The 23,153-nt window shown below is 38.6% G+C and overlaps 1 protein-coding gene across 2 annotated transcripts in view; it reads left to right on the top strand.

The window, feature by feature from the left end:
• PPP4R2 (protein phosphatase 4 regulatory subunit 2) overlaps nt 1-23,153 on the top strand; it is a 53,194-nt gene continuing 30,041 nt past the window's right edge. The window contains exons 1-2 of one of the 2 annotated variants that reach the window (XM_020903659.2): nt 1-266; nt 1,219-1,300. In XM_020903659.2, the coding sequence (XP_020759318.1) occupies nt 233-266; nt 1,219-1,300 (116 nt within the window). In that variant the 5' untranslated portion in view covers nt 1-232. The remainder of the gene's footprint in view (nt 267-1,218; nt 1,301-23,153) is intronic. The other variant, XM_020903662.2, reaches the window with a different exon arrangement.

Below are 23,153 nucleotides of genomic sequence, written 5' to 3'. Positions count from 1 at the left end.
GTGCCGGGCGCCATGTTGGAGGGCTGGTGGTAGCGGCTCGGGGAGGTGCTCGCTCTGTCGGTCTCGCTCTCTCGCTGGCTTCCCCCAGCTCCCTTCGGTGCCCCCCCCGAATCGCCTGCGTGCCGGAGTGTGTGCGAGGGAGGGGGAGGGCGTCGGGGGGGTGGGGGGAGGCCTTCCGGTCCCCGGGAGACCCGCGGAAGGAGGCGGAGGCTGCGAGGGACTCCGGGAAGCCATGGACGTCGAGAGGCTGCAGGAGGCGCTGAAAGGTGGGGATAGCTGCCCCCTCTCCCTTCCTGCTCACCCTCCGTGGCCGCTTCTCCGCTCCCTTCTGGGCGAGTGACTCCGCGGGGCCAGGCTGGGGGGAGGGCGCTTCCCCGGCTCCCCTCCCCCCTCCCGCTTTCCCGGGGGCGGGGAGCCCCGTGGGCAGCTCCCTCCCGCCCCGCTCTGGGCTTTGTGTCGGCCGCCGGCGTCTGGGCTGGGGGAGGGGAGTCGGGAAGCTCTCGAGGGGGCCCCGGCCCCTCTCCCACTCCCCGTGAACGTTTCGTGGGCCCGCAGCCCCCTCGCAGGCAGGCTTCGTTCTCTATCAGCCCCCTGCACACCGGACATCGAGGGGAGAGAAAAAGTGAAAGGTTTCGGGGGGGGGGGGGTAGAGGGGGCGGCAAAGCAACTTTCAAGTGTCTCTGGAGGCCCTCTTTTCAGGGCTTCTGGAGTCATCTTCCACGCGCCCCAGTTCTGAAGTGGTCGCCTTCCCCGCTCCGAATTGCTCGCCATCCGAGCAACAGGCTTGAGAACTTAGAATACCGTGATTTCAGCGTTTTGAGAATTAGACTTTGATACCCAGGATCATTGGTTGATTACTGCAAAAGGGAGCTCGTGTTTCATATAACGCAGATTTATGAACCTCACGTAAACAGTTTTGGGGGAGTTGCGATCTGGGGTTTGTGTTTTAACAGGTCTTTGAGATGAATCCCCAGGGCTGCATTAAGGATGGTTGGTGAAGTTAAGTGCCCCCTTTAGGAAGGGTCTCGTTGTCTGCGAAGAGTGACATTTGAAGTTGGAGAGTCAGGTGGAATTTGTTTGAGAGGCTTTTTGAATTAAAAAATTAGTTTCTTAATATGAGGAATGACTGGAGAGGAAAGTTTGTTTTTAAAGGGCATTGGCTATGGTTGATGTACTTTGAAAAAAATACTAATAACTTTTGTTTCTTCCCTTATCTAGATTTTGAGAAGAGGGGGAAAAAGGAAGTTTGTCCGGTCCTGGATCAGTTTCTTTGTCATGTAGCCAAGACTGGAGAAACAATGTGAGTTGAAAACATGTAGTCGTATTCATAAACCTGTGTGTCCTTCAGAATCGCTTAGGAAAGGGACAGAAGTGTATTCAGAAGCATTGAATAATCCATCTGTCTAAATACAAGCCCCATATTTAAAGCATTTACTCAGTATATATGCTTCATTCACTTCACACCGTGCTCTGTAATGAATTTTTAAACTTCATTAAAATTTTCCTTTATGCTTTTGCACGTTTAGAATGTATTAGTCTAGAACAGCCAGAGAAAGGAAGAATGCATGTTCCATTGTGACTCTTTTTGGCCATAACAAGTGGGCTTATTTCCAGAATTTTGTGGTTTTGATTCTATTTCAGATTCTTTTTTTGGGGGGGTGGTATTTTCTCATATTGTCCTGTATCCAACCTTTTGTTGTCATTTATATATGTGGGTGCTGGAAGTATCACTTCTATTTATTCTCTTGGCCACTCAGGGTGATTATCTGACAAATTCCAGATGCTACAGTCTTGACTGTCCTGTAAACTTTCTAGGATAGCTAACTTGTTAGCATATGCTCAGCATTTTATTAGGCTTGATTCCAAATGTTGTGAATCTGAAACTTATACTGTGAAGTTAAGACTGTTTTCAAAGGAACATTTATGAATCTGAAACTTACACTGTGAAGTTAAGACTGTTTTCAAAGGAACATATCATTTCATTGTGTATAGTGTGTTTTGCAGGAGTTGTTTTCACTCTCCGGCTGTTTATTTGTAGAGAGCAGTGCAGATTTGGTGACTGACTTGTAGTCTTGTCTTTATGTAGGGGTAGGGAGCAGAAAGGGGAGAGGTTTTGGAAGGTGTAGTGTTAAAAAGTGGGCTTTTTAAAAATTATTTTTGAGGCCTAATAAAAAGAGTGTAAGCTTCAGCAATTATGTAATGTATCCTTTATGGCTTTATTAGCAAATGTTCATTTCTTAAAAGATTTGCTTATGGTTGTAGCATAGTCTCCTGATAACTAGCCTGCTTTTAAAAGGGGAAGGGGGGGGTGGTGGGAGGGGGGACCGGAATGGGGAATACATGTAAATCCATGGCTAATTCATTTCAATGTATGACAAAAACCACTGCAATGATGTAAAGTAATTAGCCTCCAACTAATAAAAATAAATGGAAAAAAAAATAATAAAAGGGGAAGGGGGAACCTCTAATGGTCATGCCAACAACTGAAACTCCTTGGTGCTTATTAAAATTACCAGTCACCTTAGGAATTTGACTGATGCGGTCAATCTTAAGTTTATACTTACTGCCTTAAAAAAGTGGAACCCTTCAGAATAAAAAAAAATAATTTTTGCTTCTGAATTATAGTCTTAATCATCTTGATTTTTAAAAAATTGATGCTGAATAACTAATTTGTATTGTTAGTTGGTCCTAACTTATACTTCTACAATATCAGGAGGAGAAGCATTTTACTTTAGAGTTTTAATAAACAAGATTGTTTGGAGTTACATACTTAAAACCTCTTTCTAGGTCTGTGCAGATTGCCTTCCCTTTTTGATACAGTGCATTGGCCATAAATGTATAAGTAGTTGAAAGTTTCTTCAAGGAAGCTTTTTAATATCCTGTTTGACTGGATCACCAAGTTGCTAGACAAATTTAACCTGATTTTTCTGGGCAATTATTTATCTAGTAGAGGACTTTAGAAGATCATCAGTTGTCCATCCGAGTCCACACTCCTCCCCCCTTGCCCACAATCTCGAGGTCTTACTATAGGTCTTACTATTTTTATATTAAAATGACTGGTGGTGGTAGATTCTTTATGGATATTGGAAGATATTTTTAAATTTATGATTCAGACAGTGTTTTTACATTTAGTTTTATTTAGCCTTTGGTTTTTTAATCAATTTGAGCATGCCTTAACTTTTGATATGGAAATTTGCAGTTTTCTGTCATCATTTATGGTTAAACTGAGCTTTGTCTAACTTCTAAGATCGTAAATAGGAGAATGAAAATCTAAAGGATAGCAGTTCAAATCTTTTTGATGTTTAGTATAGGTGGATTTCTTAAGAATGCCTGGGTTTTTTTCCCCCTCATTTCTGATTTTAGAAAATAAGTTTATTCAATAATGCCTTTTTGGTTTTTTTTTAAACTCTTCATTTATTGAAAACAGCTTCATTTATTGAACTATGTATTTTGGTCAATTTTTACATCTGCACTTAAGAAACTTATCACTGCACTCCAGATGGAGACTATATAAACATTACTCCCAGAAGTTTCCCCTTGCCCTTTGTCACCTGTCTTCCTTGTGTGTGCGCTTATCCCCTCAGGTAGATTAGTTAGCATATTCTGAAATTGTATGTAAATAGAATCATACAGTGTATTCTTTGCCTTTTAACAATTTTTTTTTTCATTGGAGGATAATTGCTTTATGTCTGCTTTTTTTTACTCAGAGTAACTTAAAATTACTCCATGTCCAGAAATTAATAATTCATTCCTTTTTATTTTTGAGTAGCAGTCTTTACATGGATATCCTACAGATGTTGGTTCATTCACTTGTTGATGGACATTCGCAGTATTTCCAGGTTTTTTATTTAAAAAAAAAAAAGCTATGAACATTTGTGTATGTGTCTTTGTATGCATTCTTTCCTCTTGGATAACAATCCATCCTCGAGTGGAATGGTTGGGTCATATGGTATGTGTATATTTAACTTTAGAAACTGCCAAACTGTTTCCTAGAGTGATTGTACCAGTTTACTTTCTGCTAGCATTACGGGAGTTCAGATCAGCTTCTCCACATCCTTTCCAATACTTACTATGATCAGTCTTTCTCAGGTCATGTATTCTAATAGGTGCCTATTGTATAGTGGTTGTAATTTGTATTTGCCTAATGACTAATGATGTTGAGTGTCTTTTCAAGTGTTTATTTGCTGTTTGTGTGTCTTTAGTAAATTGTAAGTTGATTCTTCACGTCTTTGCCCATTTTAAAAACGGAGTTCTTAGACTTCTTACTGGATTTTGAGAGTTTTTTATATGTATGGATACAAATTCTTTGTCCTATGTGGTTTGCAAATACTTCACTGTGTGGCTTGTCTTTATTCTCTTAACAGTGTCTTTCAAAGTGAAATTTTAAATTTAATTCCATTTTGATTTTTAAAAATTTCCTCTCTCGAAGGATTCTTACTGCATTATTTGTTGTGATCATTTATTCTGTGCTTTCTAGTTTAGTCGTCATTTCCTGAAGTAGTTTGTTCTGGATCTTTGCCGTATTCTGTTGCTTCATTTTCTGAGTTGCTCTGACTGACTTGCATCATTTTTCTCTTGTTTTTAGCTCTTTTTGAAATAGTATAAGGTTTTGATCAAGTCTGTCTAGCTCTGCTTCACTGTATTAAGGGATGTTATTCTGCTCCTTATTCTCCTTTTCTCTAACAACAGTTTCATATCTGATTTGACCTTGATATTTTTCTGTCTTGCATTTTTATGTAAAAGTAGTTTTCCTGAACTTTGAGTAGGAGTCATGGTTCAGAGTAGCTGTTGTAACTTCACAGAGCTCTCTCACTGTTTTTGTGAAGTGTTAGAGCATGGAGCTTGCTTTCTGAAATTTCTAGGTTTTGTTTTGCTTTTATTTGGGTCCTTTATCTTGTCTGTTTCTCTTGTGTGTGGGGTCTCCTCTGGTGGGTCACTTTCAAGAGCTCATGGGAACAAGACTTTTCAGCCCTTGTTGGAGGTTTTTCTATTTATTTATTACTGGAGTGGGCAAAACGTATCTCAGTTTCAGCTGTTCTCAGTTTGACCTGCCATGATTTCTTGTGAACAACTGTTGTCTATTTTGTGTTTCTCCTATTTGTAGCCCTTTCAGATACGCTATGACTTCAGTTTCCTCTTGTACAGTAGATTCTTAGAATGTACAGGTTTCTGACCGTGAGTTTTTCCTAATTAACATATTTTTTGGGGGTTGTGAGATAACCTTGTTCAGGTAGATTTGTTGCAAATGTTTTTGCTTATTGGTTTTGGGTTTTGCTGTCTACTTAACGTCTGACCTAAGGGGTTTTGGAGAGATGAAAAATTGTAGCACCTCTGTCATCCTTTTAGAATTACGCTATTTAGGAGAACTTTGTAAGTCAGCCCCTGTCAAGTTAGTTTCTTCATCTATAAGATGAGGATGATAATAGTACCGAATAGCATGAGTACATCTTACATGGAAAACTTAGAAAACTGAACACTGCTTGGTAAAGTGTTAACATTATTTATTTACTCGATAAATAGTAGTTGTTAATTGTGTTGATAGTGCTTATATTGAGTCTGCTTTTTTCCCTCCTTGCAGTTTCAGGCTCTTTGTGTTTATTAATTTTGACATATCACTAAGAAGATCGCAGTTAAGTTACTTTAAAGTAGTAGTAATCAATAACTGAGATGTACATTATTACAAATAAAATCTCCTTAAGTCCATGAAACTGCTAAATCCTTCTCTGGCTTTCTTTAGGAGGGAATTTTGTCTAGCATAGCGTTGGACACTTGAATGTTATTTCTAAAATGTCAGTTTCACATACTACCCTTGGGATTTTTGCCACATCCTATCAACTGTATAATTGTTTGTTTTTAGGTTAGGTTACTTTTTTCTTCAGATTTTTTTAAGATGGAAAAATACTACAGATAGAGGTTAAGCCCTCATTTTGCCCCTCCCTAGAAGTATAATCAATATGTTAATTTCTTCCTACTAATCTACTGAGAATAAAGTCTGAAACCAGTGGTTTGTTGAATTAGTTACATCTTTCTGCATCTTTTTAAAATCTATAAATAATAAAGTGTTGATTAGTATTGATTACCCATGTGCCATCTAAATTCCCGTCATGTGCCATCATCACAATGGTACACAGAGGAAGCACAGTAGATTTTCAGTAAATAAAGTTAAAGTGGATGCCTTTTTGCATTTAAATATTTTAGTAACTGCAGTGATTAAGATAGGAACATGAAGAAAATTATAGTTGTTCTCATTTGTTTCATCACATCAAACCTGTAAACCCAGTGTGTGGTGTGCACTGCACAGAATCTACTGCATGATGTCCTAGAAGCTAGATGTGCCAACTTTGTTTTCTGACTGGAATTAACTTCAACTCTTCAATCGTTTGGGTGTACCAATGAATTCATATTTTCCATGTTTAGTCCAAATTTTTACTAGTAGTTGGCTAGTCCCGTAATTTCACAAGAGTTAGCAAGTGGTAATGTCATTCTTGGAAGGAGCATTGGCTTGATTCTGAATTTAAGTTAGTAGCGTGTCTGTGTGAATTAGGACTGATCATTTGTGAACCTGTTTCTGCACTTGAAAAATGGAGTTTATACCATGTAGTTGCCTCAGATATTGTGAGGATGTGAATAAATGAAAATAAGTAGCTAGAGATAGTAAAATTGGGGAAAGAATAAAAATTACTATTGTCTATGTGTTGAGCTTAAATAGAGTGCATTTGGCTCATGAAACAAGTCTGAGGTGCTTAATCTTGTGGAAAGAGCTCTGGAGAGCAGCAGACAGACCTGGGTTTGAATTCCCAGCTGTATCACTTAGTCTGTCACCAAGGCAGGCCGACTACTTGATGCCTTAATTTCCTTATAGTAAATATAGGTAATGAAGTAAATCTGCCTCCAGGGATGTTGTGGTGATCACTGGGTTTATACTTTATAAGTGTTTAACATGGTCCCTAGTGCTCAGTGTGACAACCCTCTCTTCCCTTCCACTACTGTTTTCGTTGCCCATAAGTTAAATACAGTGAGCCACATTTCCCTCAGACATTGAATGAGGAGCTTAGAAAAGGTGATTTCCAAATTTGCTTCCATTTCAGCAGCCTTGTAGCAGTTTATATTATGGCAGTGGTTACTGGGGGGGTATTGCAGTAACAGTGATTAAGGGTGGGGTATAATCATAGTGGTTGCTGTTAAGTGTCTGCCAGTGGTGAAGATGTTAACTGTTGGGGGTATGTTGCATAGGTTAGTAGTTTGGAGACAATTAAAAAAAAAAGAATGAGAATCACTTGTCTGAACTTGGATGAGAGACATCAGTCAGTGTTACCACTAGCTCATGAGAGCCATCAAGGGGTTCCCATGATGTCTGTCTTAGTGTGGCTTACACGTGTGCCTTTTGTCTGCATCCAGAGATCTTTGTGCCTGCCAGTGAACGTGAATTCATAATGCTTATGGATTATTGGGAAGCCTGTCACCAACTTCATGTGGTTTCAAAACATCATCTTAGTAAGAAGATAAGGAATTTATGGTCCACAGCCTACAATAATTTCCCTCTGTTTTGTGGACTATTGGTCTCTTGCCTTTTTGATATGGTAGTTTATTGGGGTGGAAGGGTGAGTGAGTGTTCATGTTTGTGTCTGCCTACCTAAATCAGTTTTCATTATCAATAGCAGAAAAAAAATGTAAAGCACTTACTAAAACAGAGTATAGACAGTTGAAGAGGAGAATGTCAGCTGTTATTTAATTTAATACTTATGCCTGTGAAAGCTTTATATTTTAAGATATTTGGTGAATGTGAGAACTGTTAGATCTTCATTTTTGCTAGGCCTTCAGATGTGTTCAGTTGCTCATTTTTGTTTTCTTTGGTTTCACCCATTTTATATATGCTATTTGTATAAAAAGCAGTCCTTTTTATATATCAGGCTGTCTGGGTTTGACAGTCGTTATAACCACCCTCCTAACTATTCACACCAAAATAGATTGAGTATTTATTGAGAACATACGCCATTGATTGTAAAGTGTATAAGAGCTAATTAAAAATATATATATATCTATATATATATAAAGAATAGTAATAGTGTGCCATATAGTAAATAACATGTCATATATGTGGTAGTTCAAGTTGGACTTTTTTTTGCTACACCTTAGCAGTTTGACTATGGCAAGGTGGGGGGGTGGGTAGCTTTATTGAGATGATCTACTATAGAGTAAAAGATACACTTGGAGCTGTTTATGTCAAGGTATCTCTCTTGTCTCTGTGCTTAAATCTCCTTGATTGTAGGTTAGCAGGCTGTTCTGGTTTCATTATAAGCTGTTTCAATGACCGTGATGTAGTAAATTAGTCACCTAAGCCCTCTTTTCCTCTGTTCCTCAGATGAAAATATGATTAATAACACTTAGGTCACAGTTTTTATGAAATACCAGGCGTTCAACAACCATGAGGTCCAGTACCAACATAAGGAACAATTAGGGCTTCCCTTGTAGCTCAGATGGTAAAGAATCTGCCTACAATGCAGGAGACCCAGGTTCGATTCCTGGGTTGGGAAGATCCCCTGGAGAAGGAAATGGCAACCCACTCCAGTATTCTTGCCTGGAGAATCCCATGGACAGTAGCCTGCCAGGCTTCTCTGTCCGTGGGGTTGCAAGAGTCAGACACGACTTAGCAACTAAACGAGGCATTCAACAAATCATAGATTGTTTATATAGTGATATAAAAAATAAAAAATGAGCAGTAAAAAGTGACAGTTATTTAATACCAGTTTTGATACCTAAAAATTTTTGTAGCTTACTGAAATGAAATCCTAAGAATGAAAACATACTGACTAGTAATATGATCTCAGTTCTCTAATCTCATTAAGCTTCTTTATACTTGTGACTGAGCTAACTGTTCATTTTACTTGTCAGAACTTAGCTTCAGCTATTACATTTTTCTTCCTTCCTATAGCCAGATCTGACTTAGACTCTCTCAGATATGAATACCTGTACTTGCACCATCTCCTTATTTGTCTGAGCTACCTACAGGAGGTGAGGCCTTTTTAGTATTTTGACTCTTTATAGTATTTTGACTCTTTAAGTCTGATTCTGCTAATGTTATTTTTTGTTGTATGTGGTGCTGGTTAGTACTCCTACCTAGTTAGTCTTTCATTGATTTTGAGGTGGTGAGTCAGAAATCTTTAAGGGACTAGAATTTTCACATAAGAACTTCTATTTCAGGTTTTGGTTTTTTTTTTTTTTTTTTTGCCTCCTAAAAGGCGTACCTTTAATGAGCATTTATTTTGTGCCAGACACTATCAAATGTTTAAAATGCTTACCCTAATTTAATCTTCACTATTACTCTCTGAAGTAGGTATCTCCTTTTTAAAATAAGGATACAAAGGGTTGCAGAACTTAAATAGTTGTATGATAGTGCAGCTGGTGAGTGACGGAATTGGGATTTAAACTCAGGCATTCTGATTTCAGATGGTAAAGAATCTGCCTGCAACGTGTGAGACCTGGGTTTGATCCCTGGGTTGGGAAGATGTCCTGGAGGAGAGCATGGCAACTCACTCCAGTAGTCTTGCCTGGAGAATCCCCATGGACAGAGGAGCCTGCTGGCCTGCAGTCCATGGGGTCTCAGAGTCAGACACGACTGAGGGACTGAGCGCAGCACAGCACATTCTGACTCCAGATTCTCCCATAACCTCTACTTTATGCCACTCGGCACTTTTTCAGCAGTCTTCTCACATCTGAGAAGCCTTACAGAACTACTTAGAATTTGAAGCTGCGCATTTGGTAGGAATCTGTTGTCACTGTTATTTTTGTAATTTCTGAGGCTTTTATGCTGTTTACCCAAGCTAGACCCCACATACCTGTCCAGCCCTCCTTTGCTTGTGCTGTATTGTGATATGATCACCTAAGGCACGGACACTACAGATAGTTGCCTGGGGAAGGGGATTGTGGCAAGTATGGGTAAGGTGGTGGTTTGGTCATAAGTTGTGTCCAGCTCTTAGAACCTCAGGGACTAGGGCCTGCAGGCTCCTCTGTCCATGGGGTTTCTCAGGCAAGAATATTGGAGTGGTTGCCATTTCTTCCTCCTTCTTGCTATATTTGTATATCTTTTATCAAAACACATCACTGACTTTTTTTGGGTTGCATAGTATTCCATTCTTTGACCCTATTTAACGTCCTTTTTGATGGTCTTAAAGGGTTGTTTACAGTTAAAACAATTCAAATGATGCTTAAGTGAGCATAATTACATTGGCACAGATGCAAGAATGGGGTTTATGGGTTGGAGTTTATGTGCCTTATTGTCTTGATAGATAATGCCAGCTGGCCTTCAAAAAAAATTTTTTTTCCAATCCCAAAGAAAGGCACTGCCAAAGAATGCTCTAACTACCGCATAATTGCACTCATCTCACACGCTAGCAAAGTAATGCTCAAAATTCTCCAAGCCAGGCTTCCACAGAATGTGAACCGTGAACTTCCAGATGTTCAAGCTGGATTTAGAAAAGGCAGAGGAACCAGAGATCAAATTGCCAACATCCGTTGGATCATCAAAAAAGCAGGAGAATACCACAAAAACATCTACTTCTGCTTTATTGACTATGCCAAAGCCTTTGACTATGTGGATCACAACAAACTGTGGTAAATTCTGAAAGAGATGGGAATACCAGACCACCTTACCTGCCTCCTGAGAAATTGTATGCAGGTCAAGAAGCAACAGTTAGAACTGGACATGGAGCAACAGATTGGTTCCAAATTGGGAAAAGAGTACTATGTTGTCAAGGCTATATATTGTCACCCTGCTTATTTAACTTATATGCAGAGTACATCATGAGAAATGCTGGGCTGGATGAAGCACAGGCTGGATGCAAGATTGCCGGAAGAAATACCAATAACTTCACATAGGCAGATGACACCACCCTTGTGGCAGAAAGCAAAGAACTAAAGAGCCTCTTGATGAAAGTGAAAGAAAGTGAAAAAGTTGGCTTAAAGCTCAACATTCAGAAACCGAAGATCCTGGCATCCAGTCCCATCAGTTCATGGCAAATAGATGGGGAAACAGTGGAAACAGTGAGAGGCTTTATTTTTGGGGGCTCCGAAATCACTGCAGATGGTGATTACAGCCATGAAATTAAAAGTTGCTTGTTCCTTAGAAGAAAAGCTGTGAACAACCTAGACAGCATATTAAAAAGCAGAGGCATTACTTTGCCAACAAAGGTCCGTCTAGTCAAAGCTATGGTTTTTCCAGTAGTTGTGTATGGATGTGAGAGTTGGACTGTAAAGAAAGCTGAGTGCCAAAGAATTGATGCTTTTGAACTGTGGTGTTGGAGAAGACTCTTGAGAGTCCCTTGAACTGCAAGGAGATCCAACCAGTCCATCCTAATGGAAATCGGTCCTGACTATCCATTGGAAGGACTGATGCTGAAGCTGAAACTCCAATACTTTGGCCACCTGATGCAAAGAACTGATGCATTTGAAAAGACTGTGATGCTGGGAAAGATTGAAGGAAAGAGGAGAAGGGGACGACAGAGGATGAGATGGTTGGATGGCATCACCAGCTCTATGGACTTGGGTTTGGGTAGACTCCGGGAATTGGTGATGGACAGGGAGGCCTGGCATGCTGCGATTCATGGGGTCACAGAGTCGGATACGACTGAGCAGCTGAACTCAACTGTATACAAACAATATATCAAAGTTACCCGTCCAGTGTCAGTCCTGAGTGGTATTAGACTTTTAAGTCTGAAAATCTGAGATGAGAAATGTTACCTCATTTTAATGTGCTTTCTTTTGTTTTACTCCAGGTTCTTTCCATTTGTTTATTGCTTTTTGTGGTTTTCTGTTTCCCTCATTTATTAAACTGTGATTTGTCCCTTTGTTTTCAGTTTTTTTTGCTAGATATTTATTTTTAAAATAATAGAGTAACTTGATAAAGTTGCTTTTAAATAAGGTGTGCTTCTATTGTATTAGTAATAATATGAGTTTAAAACAGTCTCATGATGGTCTAAACTGTATGGAAAAGGTGGTCTTTGTTATAATGGGTAGATGGAATTGTTTCTGGCATGTATCTGTCTTTTTCTCTCATTCCTGAGATAGGTAGTCATATTTATCAGTAAAAGAAACTTCAAATACAAAGGTATGAGCAATGTCTTTAATTTTTATGACTGTATTTGAAATTTTGTCACGGTAAATGCAGCCTAACCTCCCCCCGCCCCATGTGGTCCTTGTTTACTTACTTGTAAATAATCTTAAGCAACCAGGTAAAAAAAGCTACATTGTGCCCTTGGGCTGACTGAACACTGAGCGCTTGCTGGGGCCTCAGGATGCCATGAGTCCTGGTCAAGCAGAACTGAAAACACTTCCCAAGCCAAAGCGGCCACATCTTACAGGCTGCTTCCTACTCTCTCAGAGTTAGTTTTCGGTAAATACATGCTTTTATTTAAATGTAAGTGAAATACTTACAGTGTTTAAGTGAAAATAACTGAAGATGTCTGAGGTTTTTGTGATGTGGGATTTATCTCCAGGTTATGATGTAATTTATTTCACTTTGCTTTTCAATTCCTCCTAACTGTTCTCAGCCAGGGGTACCAACATCTGGAGACATTTTTGGTTGTTATAAATATATGTGCCAAGAGTGCTCCAGTGCACGGGATAACACCCAACAACAAAGGGTTATCAAACCCAAAATATCAGTAGTGCTGAGGTTGAAAGATTTTGCTTCATAGGAAAAAGCATATGTTAAGCTTTAAAAAGTCTCTTGATAGTTTTGTTCTCTGACCTGTGAGATAAAAATATTGATGTGTATGATAAGACCATCAAGATCATCAACCAAGGCTTCTTAGTTTTATCTTTCAGGATTCTCTTGATACTTGAGAAACTTAGAAAAGTCTAATTTTGAGAAAGAAATACACTTATCCAAGATTTGACAGTTTAATTATAAAGTGTTCTCTTTCCTGATTTTCAGTTAAGAAAGTCCAAAATGCTTTGCCTTTTATCTAATCAAATATTGTCTAGAACTCTTTCTCCTTGCTGGTTATACTCAAAACAGTCTTGACATTAGATTTGTTGGGAGGGTTTTCCCACATCAAGCAATTCTAAGTCTCCTACAATTCAGTTGTTACATATTGTACTCAGAGTTAGCTTCAGATCTCACATGTTAAGGTCTTAGTCCCACAGTGCTGCCCCCTACCCTCACCACCTTCAGACCAGTCACAACTCCAGGTTGTTATATCTGTGTTTCTGAACAACAGGCTAAAATTCAGAGGTTTCTGCAACCCATTCCTCGGATTCTGTTAATTAGCTCAAGTGGCTCACAGAATTCAGGAAAACCATTTACTATCTAGGTTACTGGTTTATTAATATTACACAGGATATTAAAGGTTATGAGTGAATAGCCAGATGAAGAGATACATGTGGTGAGGTCCAGAAAGCTTCTGAGCAGAAGATGAGATGCCTGTGGAGTTTGGGTTGCACCACCCTCCCTGTGTGTGGATACATTTTGTTCGCCAGTCCAGACCGAGATTCACCAATTCAGCTCTCTGAACCCCATGTAGATGTTTATTGAGGTTTTATCAACTGGGTATGATTGATGATTAATTCCACTTTTAGCCCCTCTCCAGAGAATGACAGTGGGAAGAGGGACTGAAAGTTTCAAGCTTCTAATCATGACTCAATGTTTCTGGTGACCAGCCCCCATCTAGGAACCTACCAAGAGTCAGAGTCACCTCATGAGAATAGAAGACTTTTTTATCACCCAGGAAGTTCCAAGGAATTTAGTAGCTCTGTGTGAGGAACTGGGACCAGAGACTAAATATTAGAACAAAAGATTCTCCTAGAACCTTTATTTTCAAGGGTTTTAGGAGCTCTTAGGATCGAGGAGCAGAGACCAGTATGCATATCTCTTATTACTTCACAAATACATCCGTTAACTAGCGTCATTGGACCGTTCTTACATGTGTAGGGAAGAGAAAGAACCTTTAATTTCTACTTTGTGGATGGAGTAACAGCTTGGTGTCTTAATTAATTGCTCTGTATGTACCTAATCTGTGTTTATCCGTGAACTCTGCTGACTGGTAGCGTGGCTGCAGTTGTGTATCTCACAGAGTCGCCGGCCACTACACAGCCGGCCAGTACACCAGTGGAGCATTAGTGATAACAGTGTTGACCACTTCTCTCCCTCCAGAGGAGTCAGCTGCCCTAGCTGACTGTCTTTGAAACGGAAGGATTAAATGGAGCCTGAGACAGTTGAGAGAGACTGGCTGTTTCTGTCATTTTTCAGATTTAACTGTGTTTGAGTGGAAGCATTCTTTATTACACATGGTTTTCACAGTCTGACAGGGTCATAGAAGTTGGAAGTACAAATTAGAGAGGTCTACCCAAACTGGATTTTATGTAATTATTAATACTTCATTAAATGTGAATATGTGTACATATTACATAAATATAAATATGTGTACATGATAAACTGGGCAGAACACCAGATGTACAGATGGAGACCGGGACTGTTCTAACGAGGATATATGGTCACTCTCTTCTGTTTCATTTGAAGCCTCCCTTGTATAGTATTACTAGTTTGTATCATTCTCTCTTAAACTTTTGTCCAGTTGGTTCGACCGATACTGTTTTTGTCTTTAAAATTGTTTTCCTGATCTGAGCTCTATTTACCTTCCCAGTCTTGTCTCTTGCCACTGTATATAACTTTGCCAAGTGCTTTGCAGCTCACTAAGTATGCAGTGCTGTATTTTGCTCGCATTACATTCTGACATTTTTCTGTCATCATCTTTGCCTCTGACATTTTTCTTCATGGGATAACTTCAACTTGTCCTTTAAGACTGTTCAGCCAGCTTCATTCCAAGTGCATACGAATCTACTGAAAAGCTGTCTGGATCTCCTTTTCTCCATAGAAACTACCATATTTCTGACATGCATTGATCATATTTTCTATTAGTTTGTTTCTGTTTGTGGTTCTCTAGGCTTTGATGGGGCTGAAATTGCCTTGCTCAAAATGTGGTGCAGTGTAGGAGCTGGATTAAATATGTGAATAGAAAAATTAAACTTTGTCTTCATCTATTAAAGAAATATTTTAAAAATATTTGGAAAACATTACTGGTATCAGAATTTTGAGTGTTGGGTGTGGGGAAATTCTGAGACTGCTTGCTTGCTTTCTTCCCTTTCAGTTTTTCTGTGTCCAGATTCTGTTTATCCTTTGTCTGTTTTGCTTGTTTCTAAGCCTCCCTAGTTGTTTTGTTTTGTTTTGGTTTGGTTTTAGTTGGAGGACAATTGGTTTACAATGTTACGGTCCTCTCTGCCATACATCAGCGTGAATCAGTCATAATTACACATATATCCCCTCAATCTTGAGCCTCCCTCCCTCTCCCCATCCCACCTCTCCCTAAATGTTAAACAAGATAGTGATCTTGCTTTTCTAAAGTCTCCGTTGTACCATTTTCTACTCTATATGGGAATTTTAATATAAATATTATTTTTTCTACCAAGCTAGGCCCTTTGAGGCCATAATTTGTTTTTTGATCATTATATCTTTCAGTATCATGTTTCCTTCAAAGTAGTAGCTTTGCTGTTTTAGCTTGGGCTACTGTAAGAAAATACCGTAGACTGGTGTAAAGAAGAGAAATTATTTTCTTAAAGTTACGGAGGCTGGAAGCTTGAGATCACAGTGCCAGCATGGTTGGGTTCTGGTGAGAACCTCTCTTCCTGTCTTGCTGAGTCCTCGCAGAGATGGGGTGGGACCTGGGGAGGGCTACTCTCCTGCCTGCCCTCCATAACCTCCCTCCCCACCATGTCTTCTAATAAAAGTAGTAGTCTCATTAGGAGAGTCTGATTCTCAGGACCTCATTTATACTTAATTGTCTCCCAAAGATCTCATCCTCAAATACCATCACATTGTGGACTAGAGGCTTCAGTATAACAATATGGGTGGACACAAACACAGTCCATAAGACTTGTCAGTGCTTTGTATGTCTTTCTTTTTATATTTACTGATTACATTCAGGTGTGGATTGTTTTATGCAGTTGTATTCTTAAAGTTTTTATGTTAATTGAGTTTTATGAAGTAAATATTTTAGGTGTACACTGCTAATAAGGAAGTGGGAAGGAAAAGGGGTTGGGATTTATTGAATACATACTATGTGAGAGTAACTGCATTTTATGTGACATTTTATGTAAAAAATGATGGTATGAAGTTTTCTGAATGCATAGGTTGCCTTGCTATGTACTATTCTCCAAGTTAGTGTTTGTGTAATTTCTGTGTATCGGGTTTGCTTAAGTTCCTTCACATCTTTACCGAGATGTCAGCAAATAATTAATGAGCATATACCTGTGCTGGGTACCTTAGACTGTACTGGTGAGTACACAAACCATAGTCCCTTGTAATATTTATTATCTTAGTGTTAAATTCATTTAATATTTTTTTTCATTTATTTTTATTAGTTGGAGGCTAATTACTTTACAATATTATAGTGGTTTTTGACATGAATTAGCCATGGATTTACATGTATTCCCCATCCCGTATATTCATTTAATATTTTTTAAAAACATTTAGTTTGGCTGTGCCGGGTCTTAGTTGTGGCATATGCGATCTAGTTCCCTGACCAGAGGACAAACCTGGGCCCTCTGCATTGGAAGCTTGGAGTCCCAGCCACTGGACCACCAGGAAAGTCCCTCATTTAATGTTTTGCTCACTACTATCAATACTATCTGTATTTGCCCGTATCAACTATGTTAACTTCATCTTTAAAATTAGGACTGGGGAAGCTTATAAATGTAGTCCTTTAAGAGAGTACTTTTTTTCAGTTGACCCTTAAGTCAGCATATGCTATATATAAGCTTAAGACTAATCTAATACCAAAGAGTTCAACCAAAAATAATTATCATGTTTGATACACATTTCTATTTTTAAATTTTGGAGAAGTGAAAACTTTAGGGTCAAATAATACTAGCTTCATAATGTATGAAGTGCTGACGAGCTTGATTAGATGGGAATAAAATAGAAATTGCTTCAAGTTTCTGCTTTTTTAACTTTTTCTGCTATGTATCAACATACTAATTCCAGATAGTCCTCAAAATTTTGACATAATTATAAAATTTTGAAAATAAAGGTTTAATCCTAGAATCTCTTCGCTCCCTAGAAAGACATCTTAAAATTAAATTTCTGTAAATATTTCTCATCAGCATGTTTTTTCCCACATTTTAAATATCTCAGAAATTGATTCTTTCAAATATCAGTAGTGTCCTAGATTTCTTAAAACAACAGTCTTACAGTTGCTCCTGATTTATATCTGAATAATACAGTGTTGTTAGCTCTTTGAAGGTTTAGAAAAAGCATATATTTAAATGTTTTGGACCAGTAGTACAGACAGTTGGAAGAATTATTTTGAAAGAAAGGCTTCTAAGTTTACATGTTAGTAGATTGATTTAAGTGTTGGCATGTTTCAAGTAAGAAAAGGTTTTAAACATTTTAAGCGTAGCTTTTTTTATTTGGTTGGTAGTCTTTAAAGTTCAGGTTGCTATGAGGATTTGTGGATAAAATTATTTGTGATTGTTTTTAAAACATTTATAATTGAACTGTATAAAAACCTTCAAATTATAGAAACACATGAATGAAGTTTTCCAAATGTGCTAATTTTTAAAATTAGTGAATTTGGTGTTAATGTGAGGCATGGTTTTGAGAAATGTGGCCGAATATTTAAAATGTGGTTTTTTGTATTATAAAATGAGGGAAGTGTACCTTATTTAAAACAATTTGAACAATACAGTCTTTGATAAAAGAAGTGAAAGTCACCCTCATCCTATGCCCCTAAATATGCTTACTATTTATATGCTCTCAGTAAAACAAAAGAGAAAGAATTTAATAAGTAGTTTCCAAAAAAAGGAAAAAATAGTCATCAGAAAAAACTACAGTATACTTGAGCAGACCTTTGTATTCTGAGGAATTCAAATCAAAATTTTCAGGCATACTTGAAAAAGAAATGCCAGTAGCCTTTAACAAATATAAATGGATCAACATTGCTTTTTAGTTTTCAGTTTGAATGTTTTTATTTCTGAATTCCCAGAATGAGTTTCACCATTCATCATTTAATTTTTCTAAATTTGTAATTTCATTGACTGTAAGCAATTATACTTTTTATACTTTTAAAAGGTGAAAAGTTCACATTGAAAAAAAGCTTTGTAGATATATTTGGCTGACATGTATGATCTTTAGTCTTTCAAATTCATAAATACATACATTTATAAGTTCAGATCTAATTTCTTATGTAGGAGAATGAAGCTTCAGAGCTGATACAGGAGCATTTGTATATTTTGAAGTCCTGTGATACTTTACTGAAAAAAGAAAAAATTCACCAAACTGTAGTCAGTGTTGAAGTTCTAATAAAGAAGAAAACAGCTGTAAAGTGATGTGTCATGAGAAGAGTATTAGTGTGTATAAGACATGCCAGATCTTTGACATTCTGGAGTTACACACAGAGAAATTTAAAACCCAAATTCTCTGAATCCTATGGGTATTCTGCTAGACTGAATGTTAATGGCTCATTTGGGAACGCACAAGCAGGCGTAAATTAATTTACTAGTGTCACACCATTTAAATAACAAAATGTTAAATAAAATTGTAATTTGAAAATTTGGAAGAGGCTTTTTTCCACTGCTCAGATTTCTGCTTAAAACTGGAGTATTAAAGAGTTAATTTTGAAGGAATCTTTAGCTTTTTGAAAGTATCACATTTATTTTAAACTTTCTGCTTGGCAGCAACACAGAGTGATTTTGTTTTATGTAAGCCCAAAAGGAAACAAGAAGAGAAGGGAAGATTTATTGGAAGAATATTGAGGTAGTGCTTGGAATCAAAGCTTAAGCTATATCTCCAAGCCAATGTGATAGATAGGGTGCTTCAGGGTATCAGCACTAGAAGTTGCTGGGCACTTTTTTTTTAGTTTCCAGCTAAAGGGGTGATTTAGTTCCAGTAAATTCCTGTTCCTCCCTGTTTTACATTCCTGTGCTAGAATATCCAGTTGGCCTACCCCAGGATAAATTCTCTTTTAGAAAGGGATCAGGTGGTGTGGTCAGGGATATAGCTGGAGGTCCGTCCTTGTATTTGTATCTTGGTATATGCTGTATATGTCCCTGTTGGTATGTGCTGTAACCAGCATATACGTATCTACAGTTCCCCCAAATTCATCATACAGCTGAAGTGTATGACTTAATATTATCTCACTGTTGTGAGCTTATAACTGACTGGTCAGCAGGAAATTTTTGACTTTTAAGGATTTAGGTAGAGTTTGCACTAACCCCTGTTCTATTATTGACAAATTCAACATTCTTAACAACCTATCTGAATTGCTGGAATGCATAATTATACTTTAAAGCTGTAGCTTTTGCTAAGCTAAGTTAGTATCAAAGTGTTTTCATGATAAAGACAGTTCCCTCCCAAAAGAGAAATTGTGTTACATGTTTCTTAGCTTCCTAAGATTCCTAACCTGATCTTGTAAGGACATAAAACTAGAGATCATGGTCTGAGGCAAAATATAATAGTTATTTTAAGGGAATAATCAATGTTTTGGGAGCAGTAGAGTCAGAGTTTGACTTTTGGCAAGGAGAATTAGGAATGGCTTCATGGTGTGAGAGACAGGCTTAGTCTAGCTCAAAGGAACAGTGAACGAAGGAGTAGTCAGGAAAAGTGCAGGGCTATGAAGATAAGATTTGAGATCTGTCAGAGAAGGTGAAAATGAAAGACGCTTACTTTCAAGTCGTGTTTAACTCTTTGCGACACCGTGGACTATACAGTCCATGGAATTCTCTACCACTGGAGTGGGTAGCCTTTCTCTTCTCCAGGGGATGTTCCCAATGCAGGGATCGAATTCAGGTCTCCCACGTTGCAGGTGGATTCTTTACCAGCTGAGCCACAAGGGAAGCCCAGGAATACTGGAGTGGGTAGCCTGTCCCTTCTCCAACCCAGGAATCGAACCAGAGTCTCCTGTATTGCAGGCGGATTCTTTACCAACTGAGCTATCAGGGAAGCCCATAGATCAGAGTGTGTTTCACTATTACATAGAATTTTGCATTTAGAAAGAATTCACACGTTATTGATGATTTGGGGGCAAGGGAGAGAGCTTTGCCTTGTGGAGCTGAAGTCTTAATTCAGGGAAGTTAGGGCAGTCAGTTAGGTGGCTATTATAGGAATTTAAGCTAGAGGAAATGAGAACTTGAAATAGGGTAGTGTTAGTGTGAATGGACATGAGGACTCACAGATCACATCAGGTTATGATTTTGTGTTTTTTTTTTTAGATATTGTCTATCGATTATTCCTGTCTTGTTTGAATTTCTGTATAGGCTTTTAGTTTTCTAACTGGAGGTTTTTTTTTTTTTTTTTTTTAAACATTTATTTTTATTTATTTGGCTACATAGAGTCTTAGTTGTGGCATGTGGGATCTAGTTCCCTAACCAGGGATTGAACCCAGCCCCCCTGTATCAGGAGCGCAGAGTCTTAGCCACTGGACCACCAGGGAATTCCCTAACTGGAGTTTTTGTTTGCACTTTCTGTCTAGTCTATGCTTATAGCAGTGATTGTGCTACAGTGTAAATATCTTCTTCCCATAATTAAAATCTTTATTAGTGTTAGTCGCTCAGTATGTCCGACTTTGCAATCCGGTGGCCTGTAGCCTGCGAGGCTCTTCTGTCTTTGGGATTTTCCAGGCAAGAATACTGGACTGACTTGCTATTTCCTCCTCCAGGGGATCTTCCCAACCCAGGGATTCAACCCAGGTCTCCTGCATTGCAGGCAGGTCCTTTATTGTCTGAGTCACCAGGGGAGCCCAGGATATTACAGTGATGTTTAAAATGTATGTGATTATGTCTCTACTTGTCCCCAGTTTGTTCCTTTTTTCCCCCCTTTCTTAACTACTCAGTTCTGTGGTTGATCACACTTTCTCATCTTAGTGCCTATGCCCATGTTGTTTCCTCTCTTTGGAATAAAGACCTTTCTCCCTTTTTGCTCATCGTTTAAGGGGTTGGAAAGTTTTCCCTGACCCTGGGTTAGGTGTGTCTTTGTCCATTACAGTACTTCATGATTGCTTCTATCATTGTGTATTTGGTTATTTTACTATTTTTTGTTTACATTGTGAAGTCCCTGAAGGCAAGTACACTTTTTTTTTTTTTAAATAATCTTTCCCCACTACAGTGTAGCTTAGAGATGCATGTTTGTATAGGTTTCTGTGTGTGTTTTGGTTTTGCTTATACTTTTCCGATTACTAGGTGTATTGACTTATTAACAAGAGTATGGATTCTGAAGCCTAAATGCCTGGGTTGAAATTTTGACTCTACTAGTTAACTAGCTATACAAGCATGGGCAGGTTGTTTAGTCACTTTATTTCTTAGTTGCTTTATTGATAATAAAATGGGTGAAATACTGCCTAACTCATGGGGTTGTTGTGAGGATTACAAAGTGCTTAGAACAGTGTCTGAATTAGTCATTATGTGTTTGCTGCTATTATTATTATGCATTGAAATTCAGAAATCATTCTCTGCTCCTATTGCTAAAACAGTTGCACCTGTAATACTTCCCAAATCTGCTTGGAAAGTGGTATTTTTCTTCTTGATTTCTTTTTTCCACTGTAGGTGGTTGTGAGCATTACTTCAGAGTAGACTTCAGGATATTTTTACCAAGTAATTATCGAGCACTTAGTTTTTGCTGTATGTATTATTGGTACTTGTGATATATGCGCTGGTGAACAAATATGTGAGCAGATAGATACAATAACATTATGTATTATGTTATTAGATTGTCAGGGCAGTAGAAGAATAAGAAAAATGGCAAGGGAAATGAGAGTTTAAGGGTAGAGAGGCAGTTGTAATTTTAAATAAAGTGGTCAGAGTCAGCCTCATTTTGAAGGTGATATTTGGGCAAGACAGGAAGTTGGCCATGCATATACTTAGCAGAAGAGCATTCCAGGCTGAAGTCTTTGGTGCAGAGGCCCTTAAGGAGGTGTGTGTCCCACCTTGTCACAGACTTAACAGAGGCCACTGTGGCCGGAGTAGGCTGATCAAGGAGAGGAGCTCAGAGGGGGTTGGGGTCAAATCATTTAAGGCACTGTGAACCATGGCAAGGAGTTTTTATCCTTCACTCTGAAATCAGGAGCCAGTGTGGAGTTTTTTGAGTTGAGAAGTGACATTGTCAGACTTTAATGTCAGCATTAAGAGAATTGTATGAACGACAGTGCTGAAAATAGGTTTTAGGTAAAACCCAGCTGTCTCAGTGATAAAGAATCTGTCTGCTAATGCAGGAGACACAGGTTCGATTGCTGGGTCAGGAAGATCCCCTGAAGAAGGAAATGGCAGCCCACTCCCATATTCTTGTCTGGAAAATTCCATGGACAGAGGAGCCTGACTGGCTACTGTCCATGTGGTCACAAAGAGTCAGACACAGCTGAGCGCTCACTGGCCACACAGTAAGATAGAAGCAGGGATTATTGAAGATGATATTTTTGAAGAGATGGATTAAGTCATAGCAGGAGGTTGTGAGAATTAGTCACACTTTTAATACATTTTAAAGATAAAACTGGGAGGATTTCCTGAAGATATGGTGTGGTGTGTGAGGGAAAGAATGAAATAAAAAATGACTCCGGTTTGCCTTAGCAGCTGAAAGGGTGGAATTTCCTCACACCTGAAATGGAAAAGGCTTTGGGAGGAGCAATTTTTGGGAAAGACTAGAAGTTCAGTTTCTATTTTGTTGTGTAGCAGGTGGTTGGATGCATGAATGCATTAACAGACAGTATTTAAAATCTCCAGACAGGAGAAGGTTACCAAGTGTAGACAGAAGTGATAAGCTGAGCTTTGGATCACTCCAGCATGAAGCAGTTTGTAAAACCAGAAAGGGCCAATGAGTAGGAAAGATCAGCAAATTAAAAGACAGTGGAGTGAAATGAAGTGAAAGTCACTCAGTTGTGTCAGACTCTCAGTGACCCAATGAATTATAGAGTTCATGGAATACTCCAGGCCAGGATAATGGAGTGGGTAGCCTTTCCCTTCTCCAGGGTATCTTCCCAACTCAGGGATTGAACCCAGGTCTCCTGCATTGCAGGCGGATTCTTTACCAGCTGGGCCATAAGGGAAGTCCTAAAAGACAGTGTCGTAAAGTAATTAAGGAAGAGTGGTCAAGTATGTGAAATACTCTGGGTAGGTCA

The sequence above is a fragment of the Odocoileus virginianus genome, chromosome 26, assembly GCF_023699985.2.
Source record: "Odocoileus virginianus isolate 20LAN1187 ecotype Illinois chromosome 26, Ovbor_1.2, whole genome shotgun sequence".
In the NCBI taxonomy this organism is placed as follows: Eukaryota; Metazoa; Chordata; class Mammalia; order Artiodactyla; family Cervidae; genus Odocoileus; species Odocoileus virginianus.
This window is presented reverse-complemented; position numbering and strand designations above follow the sequence as displayed.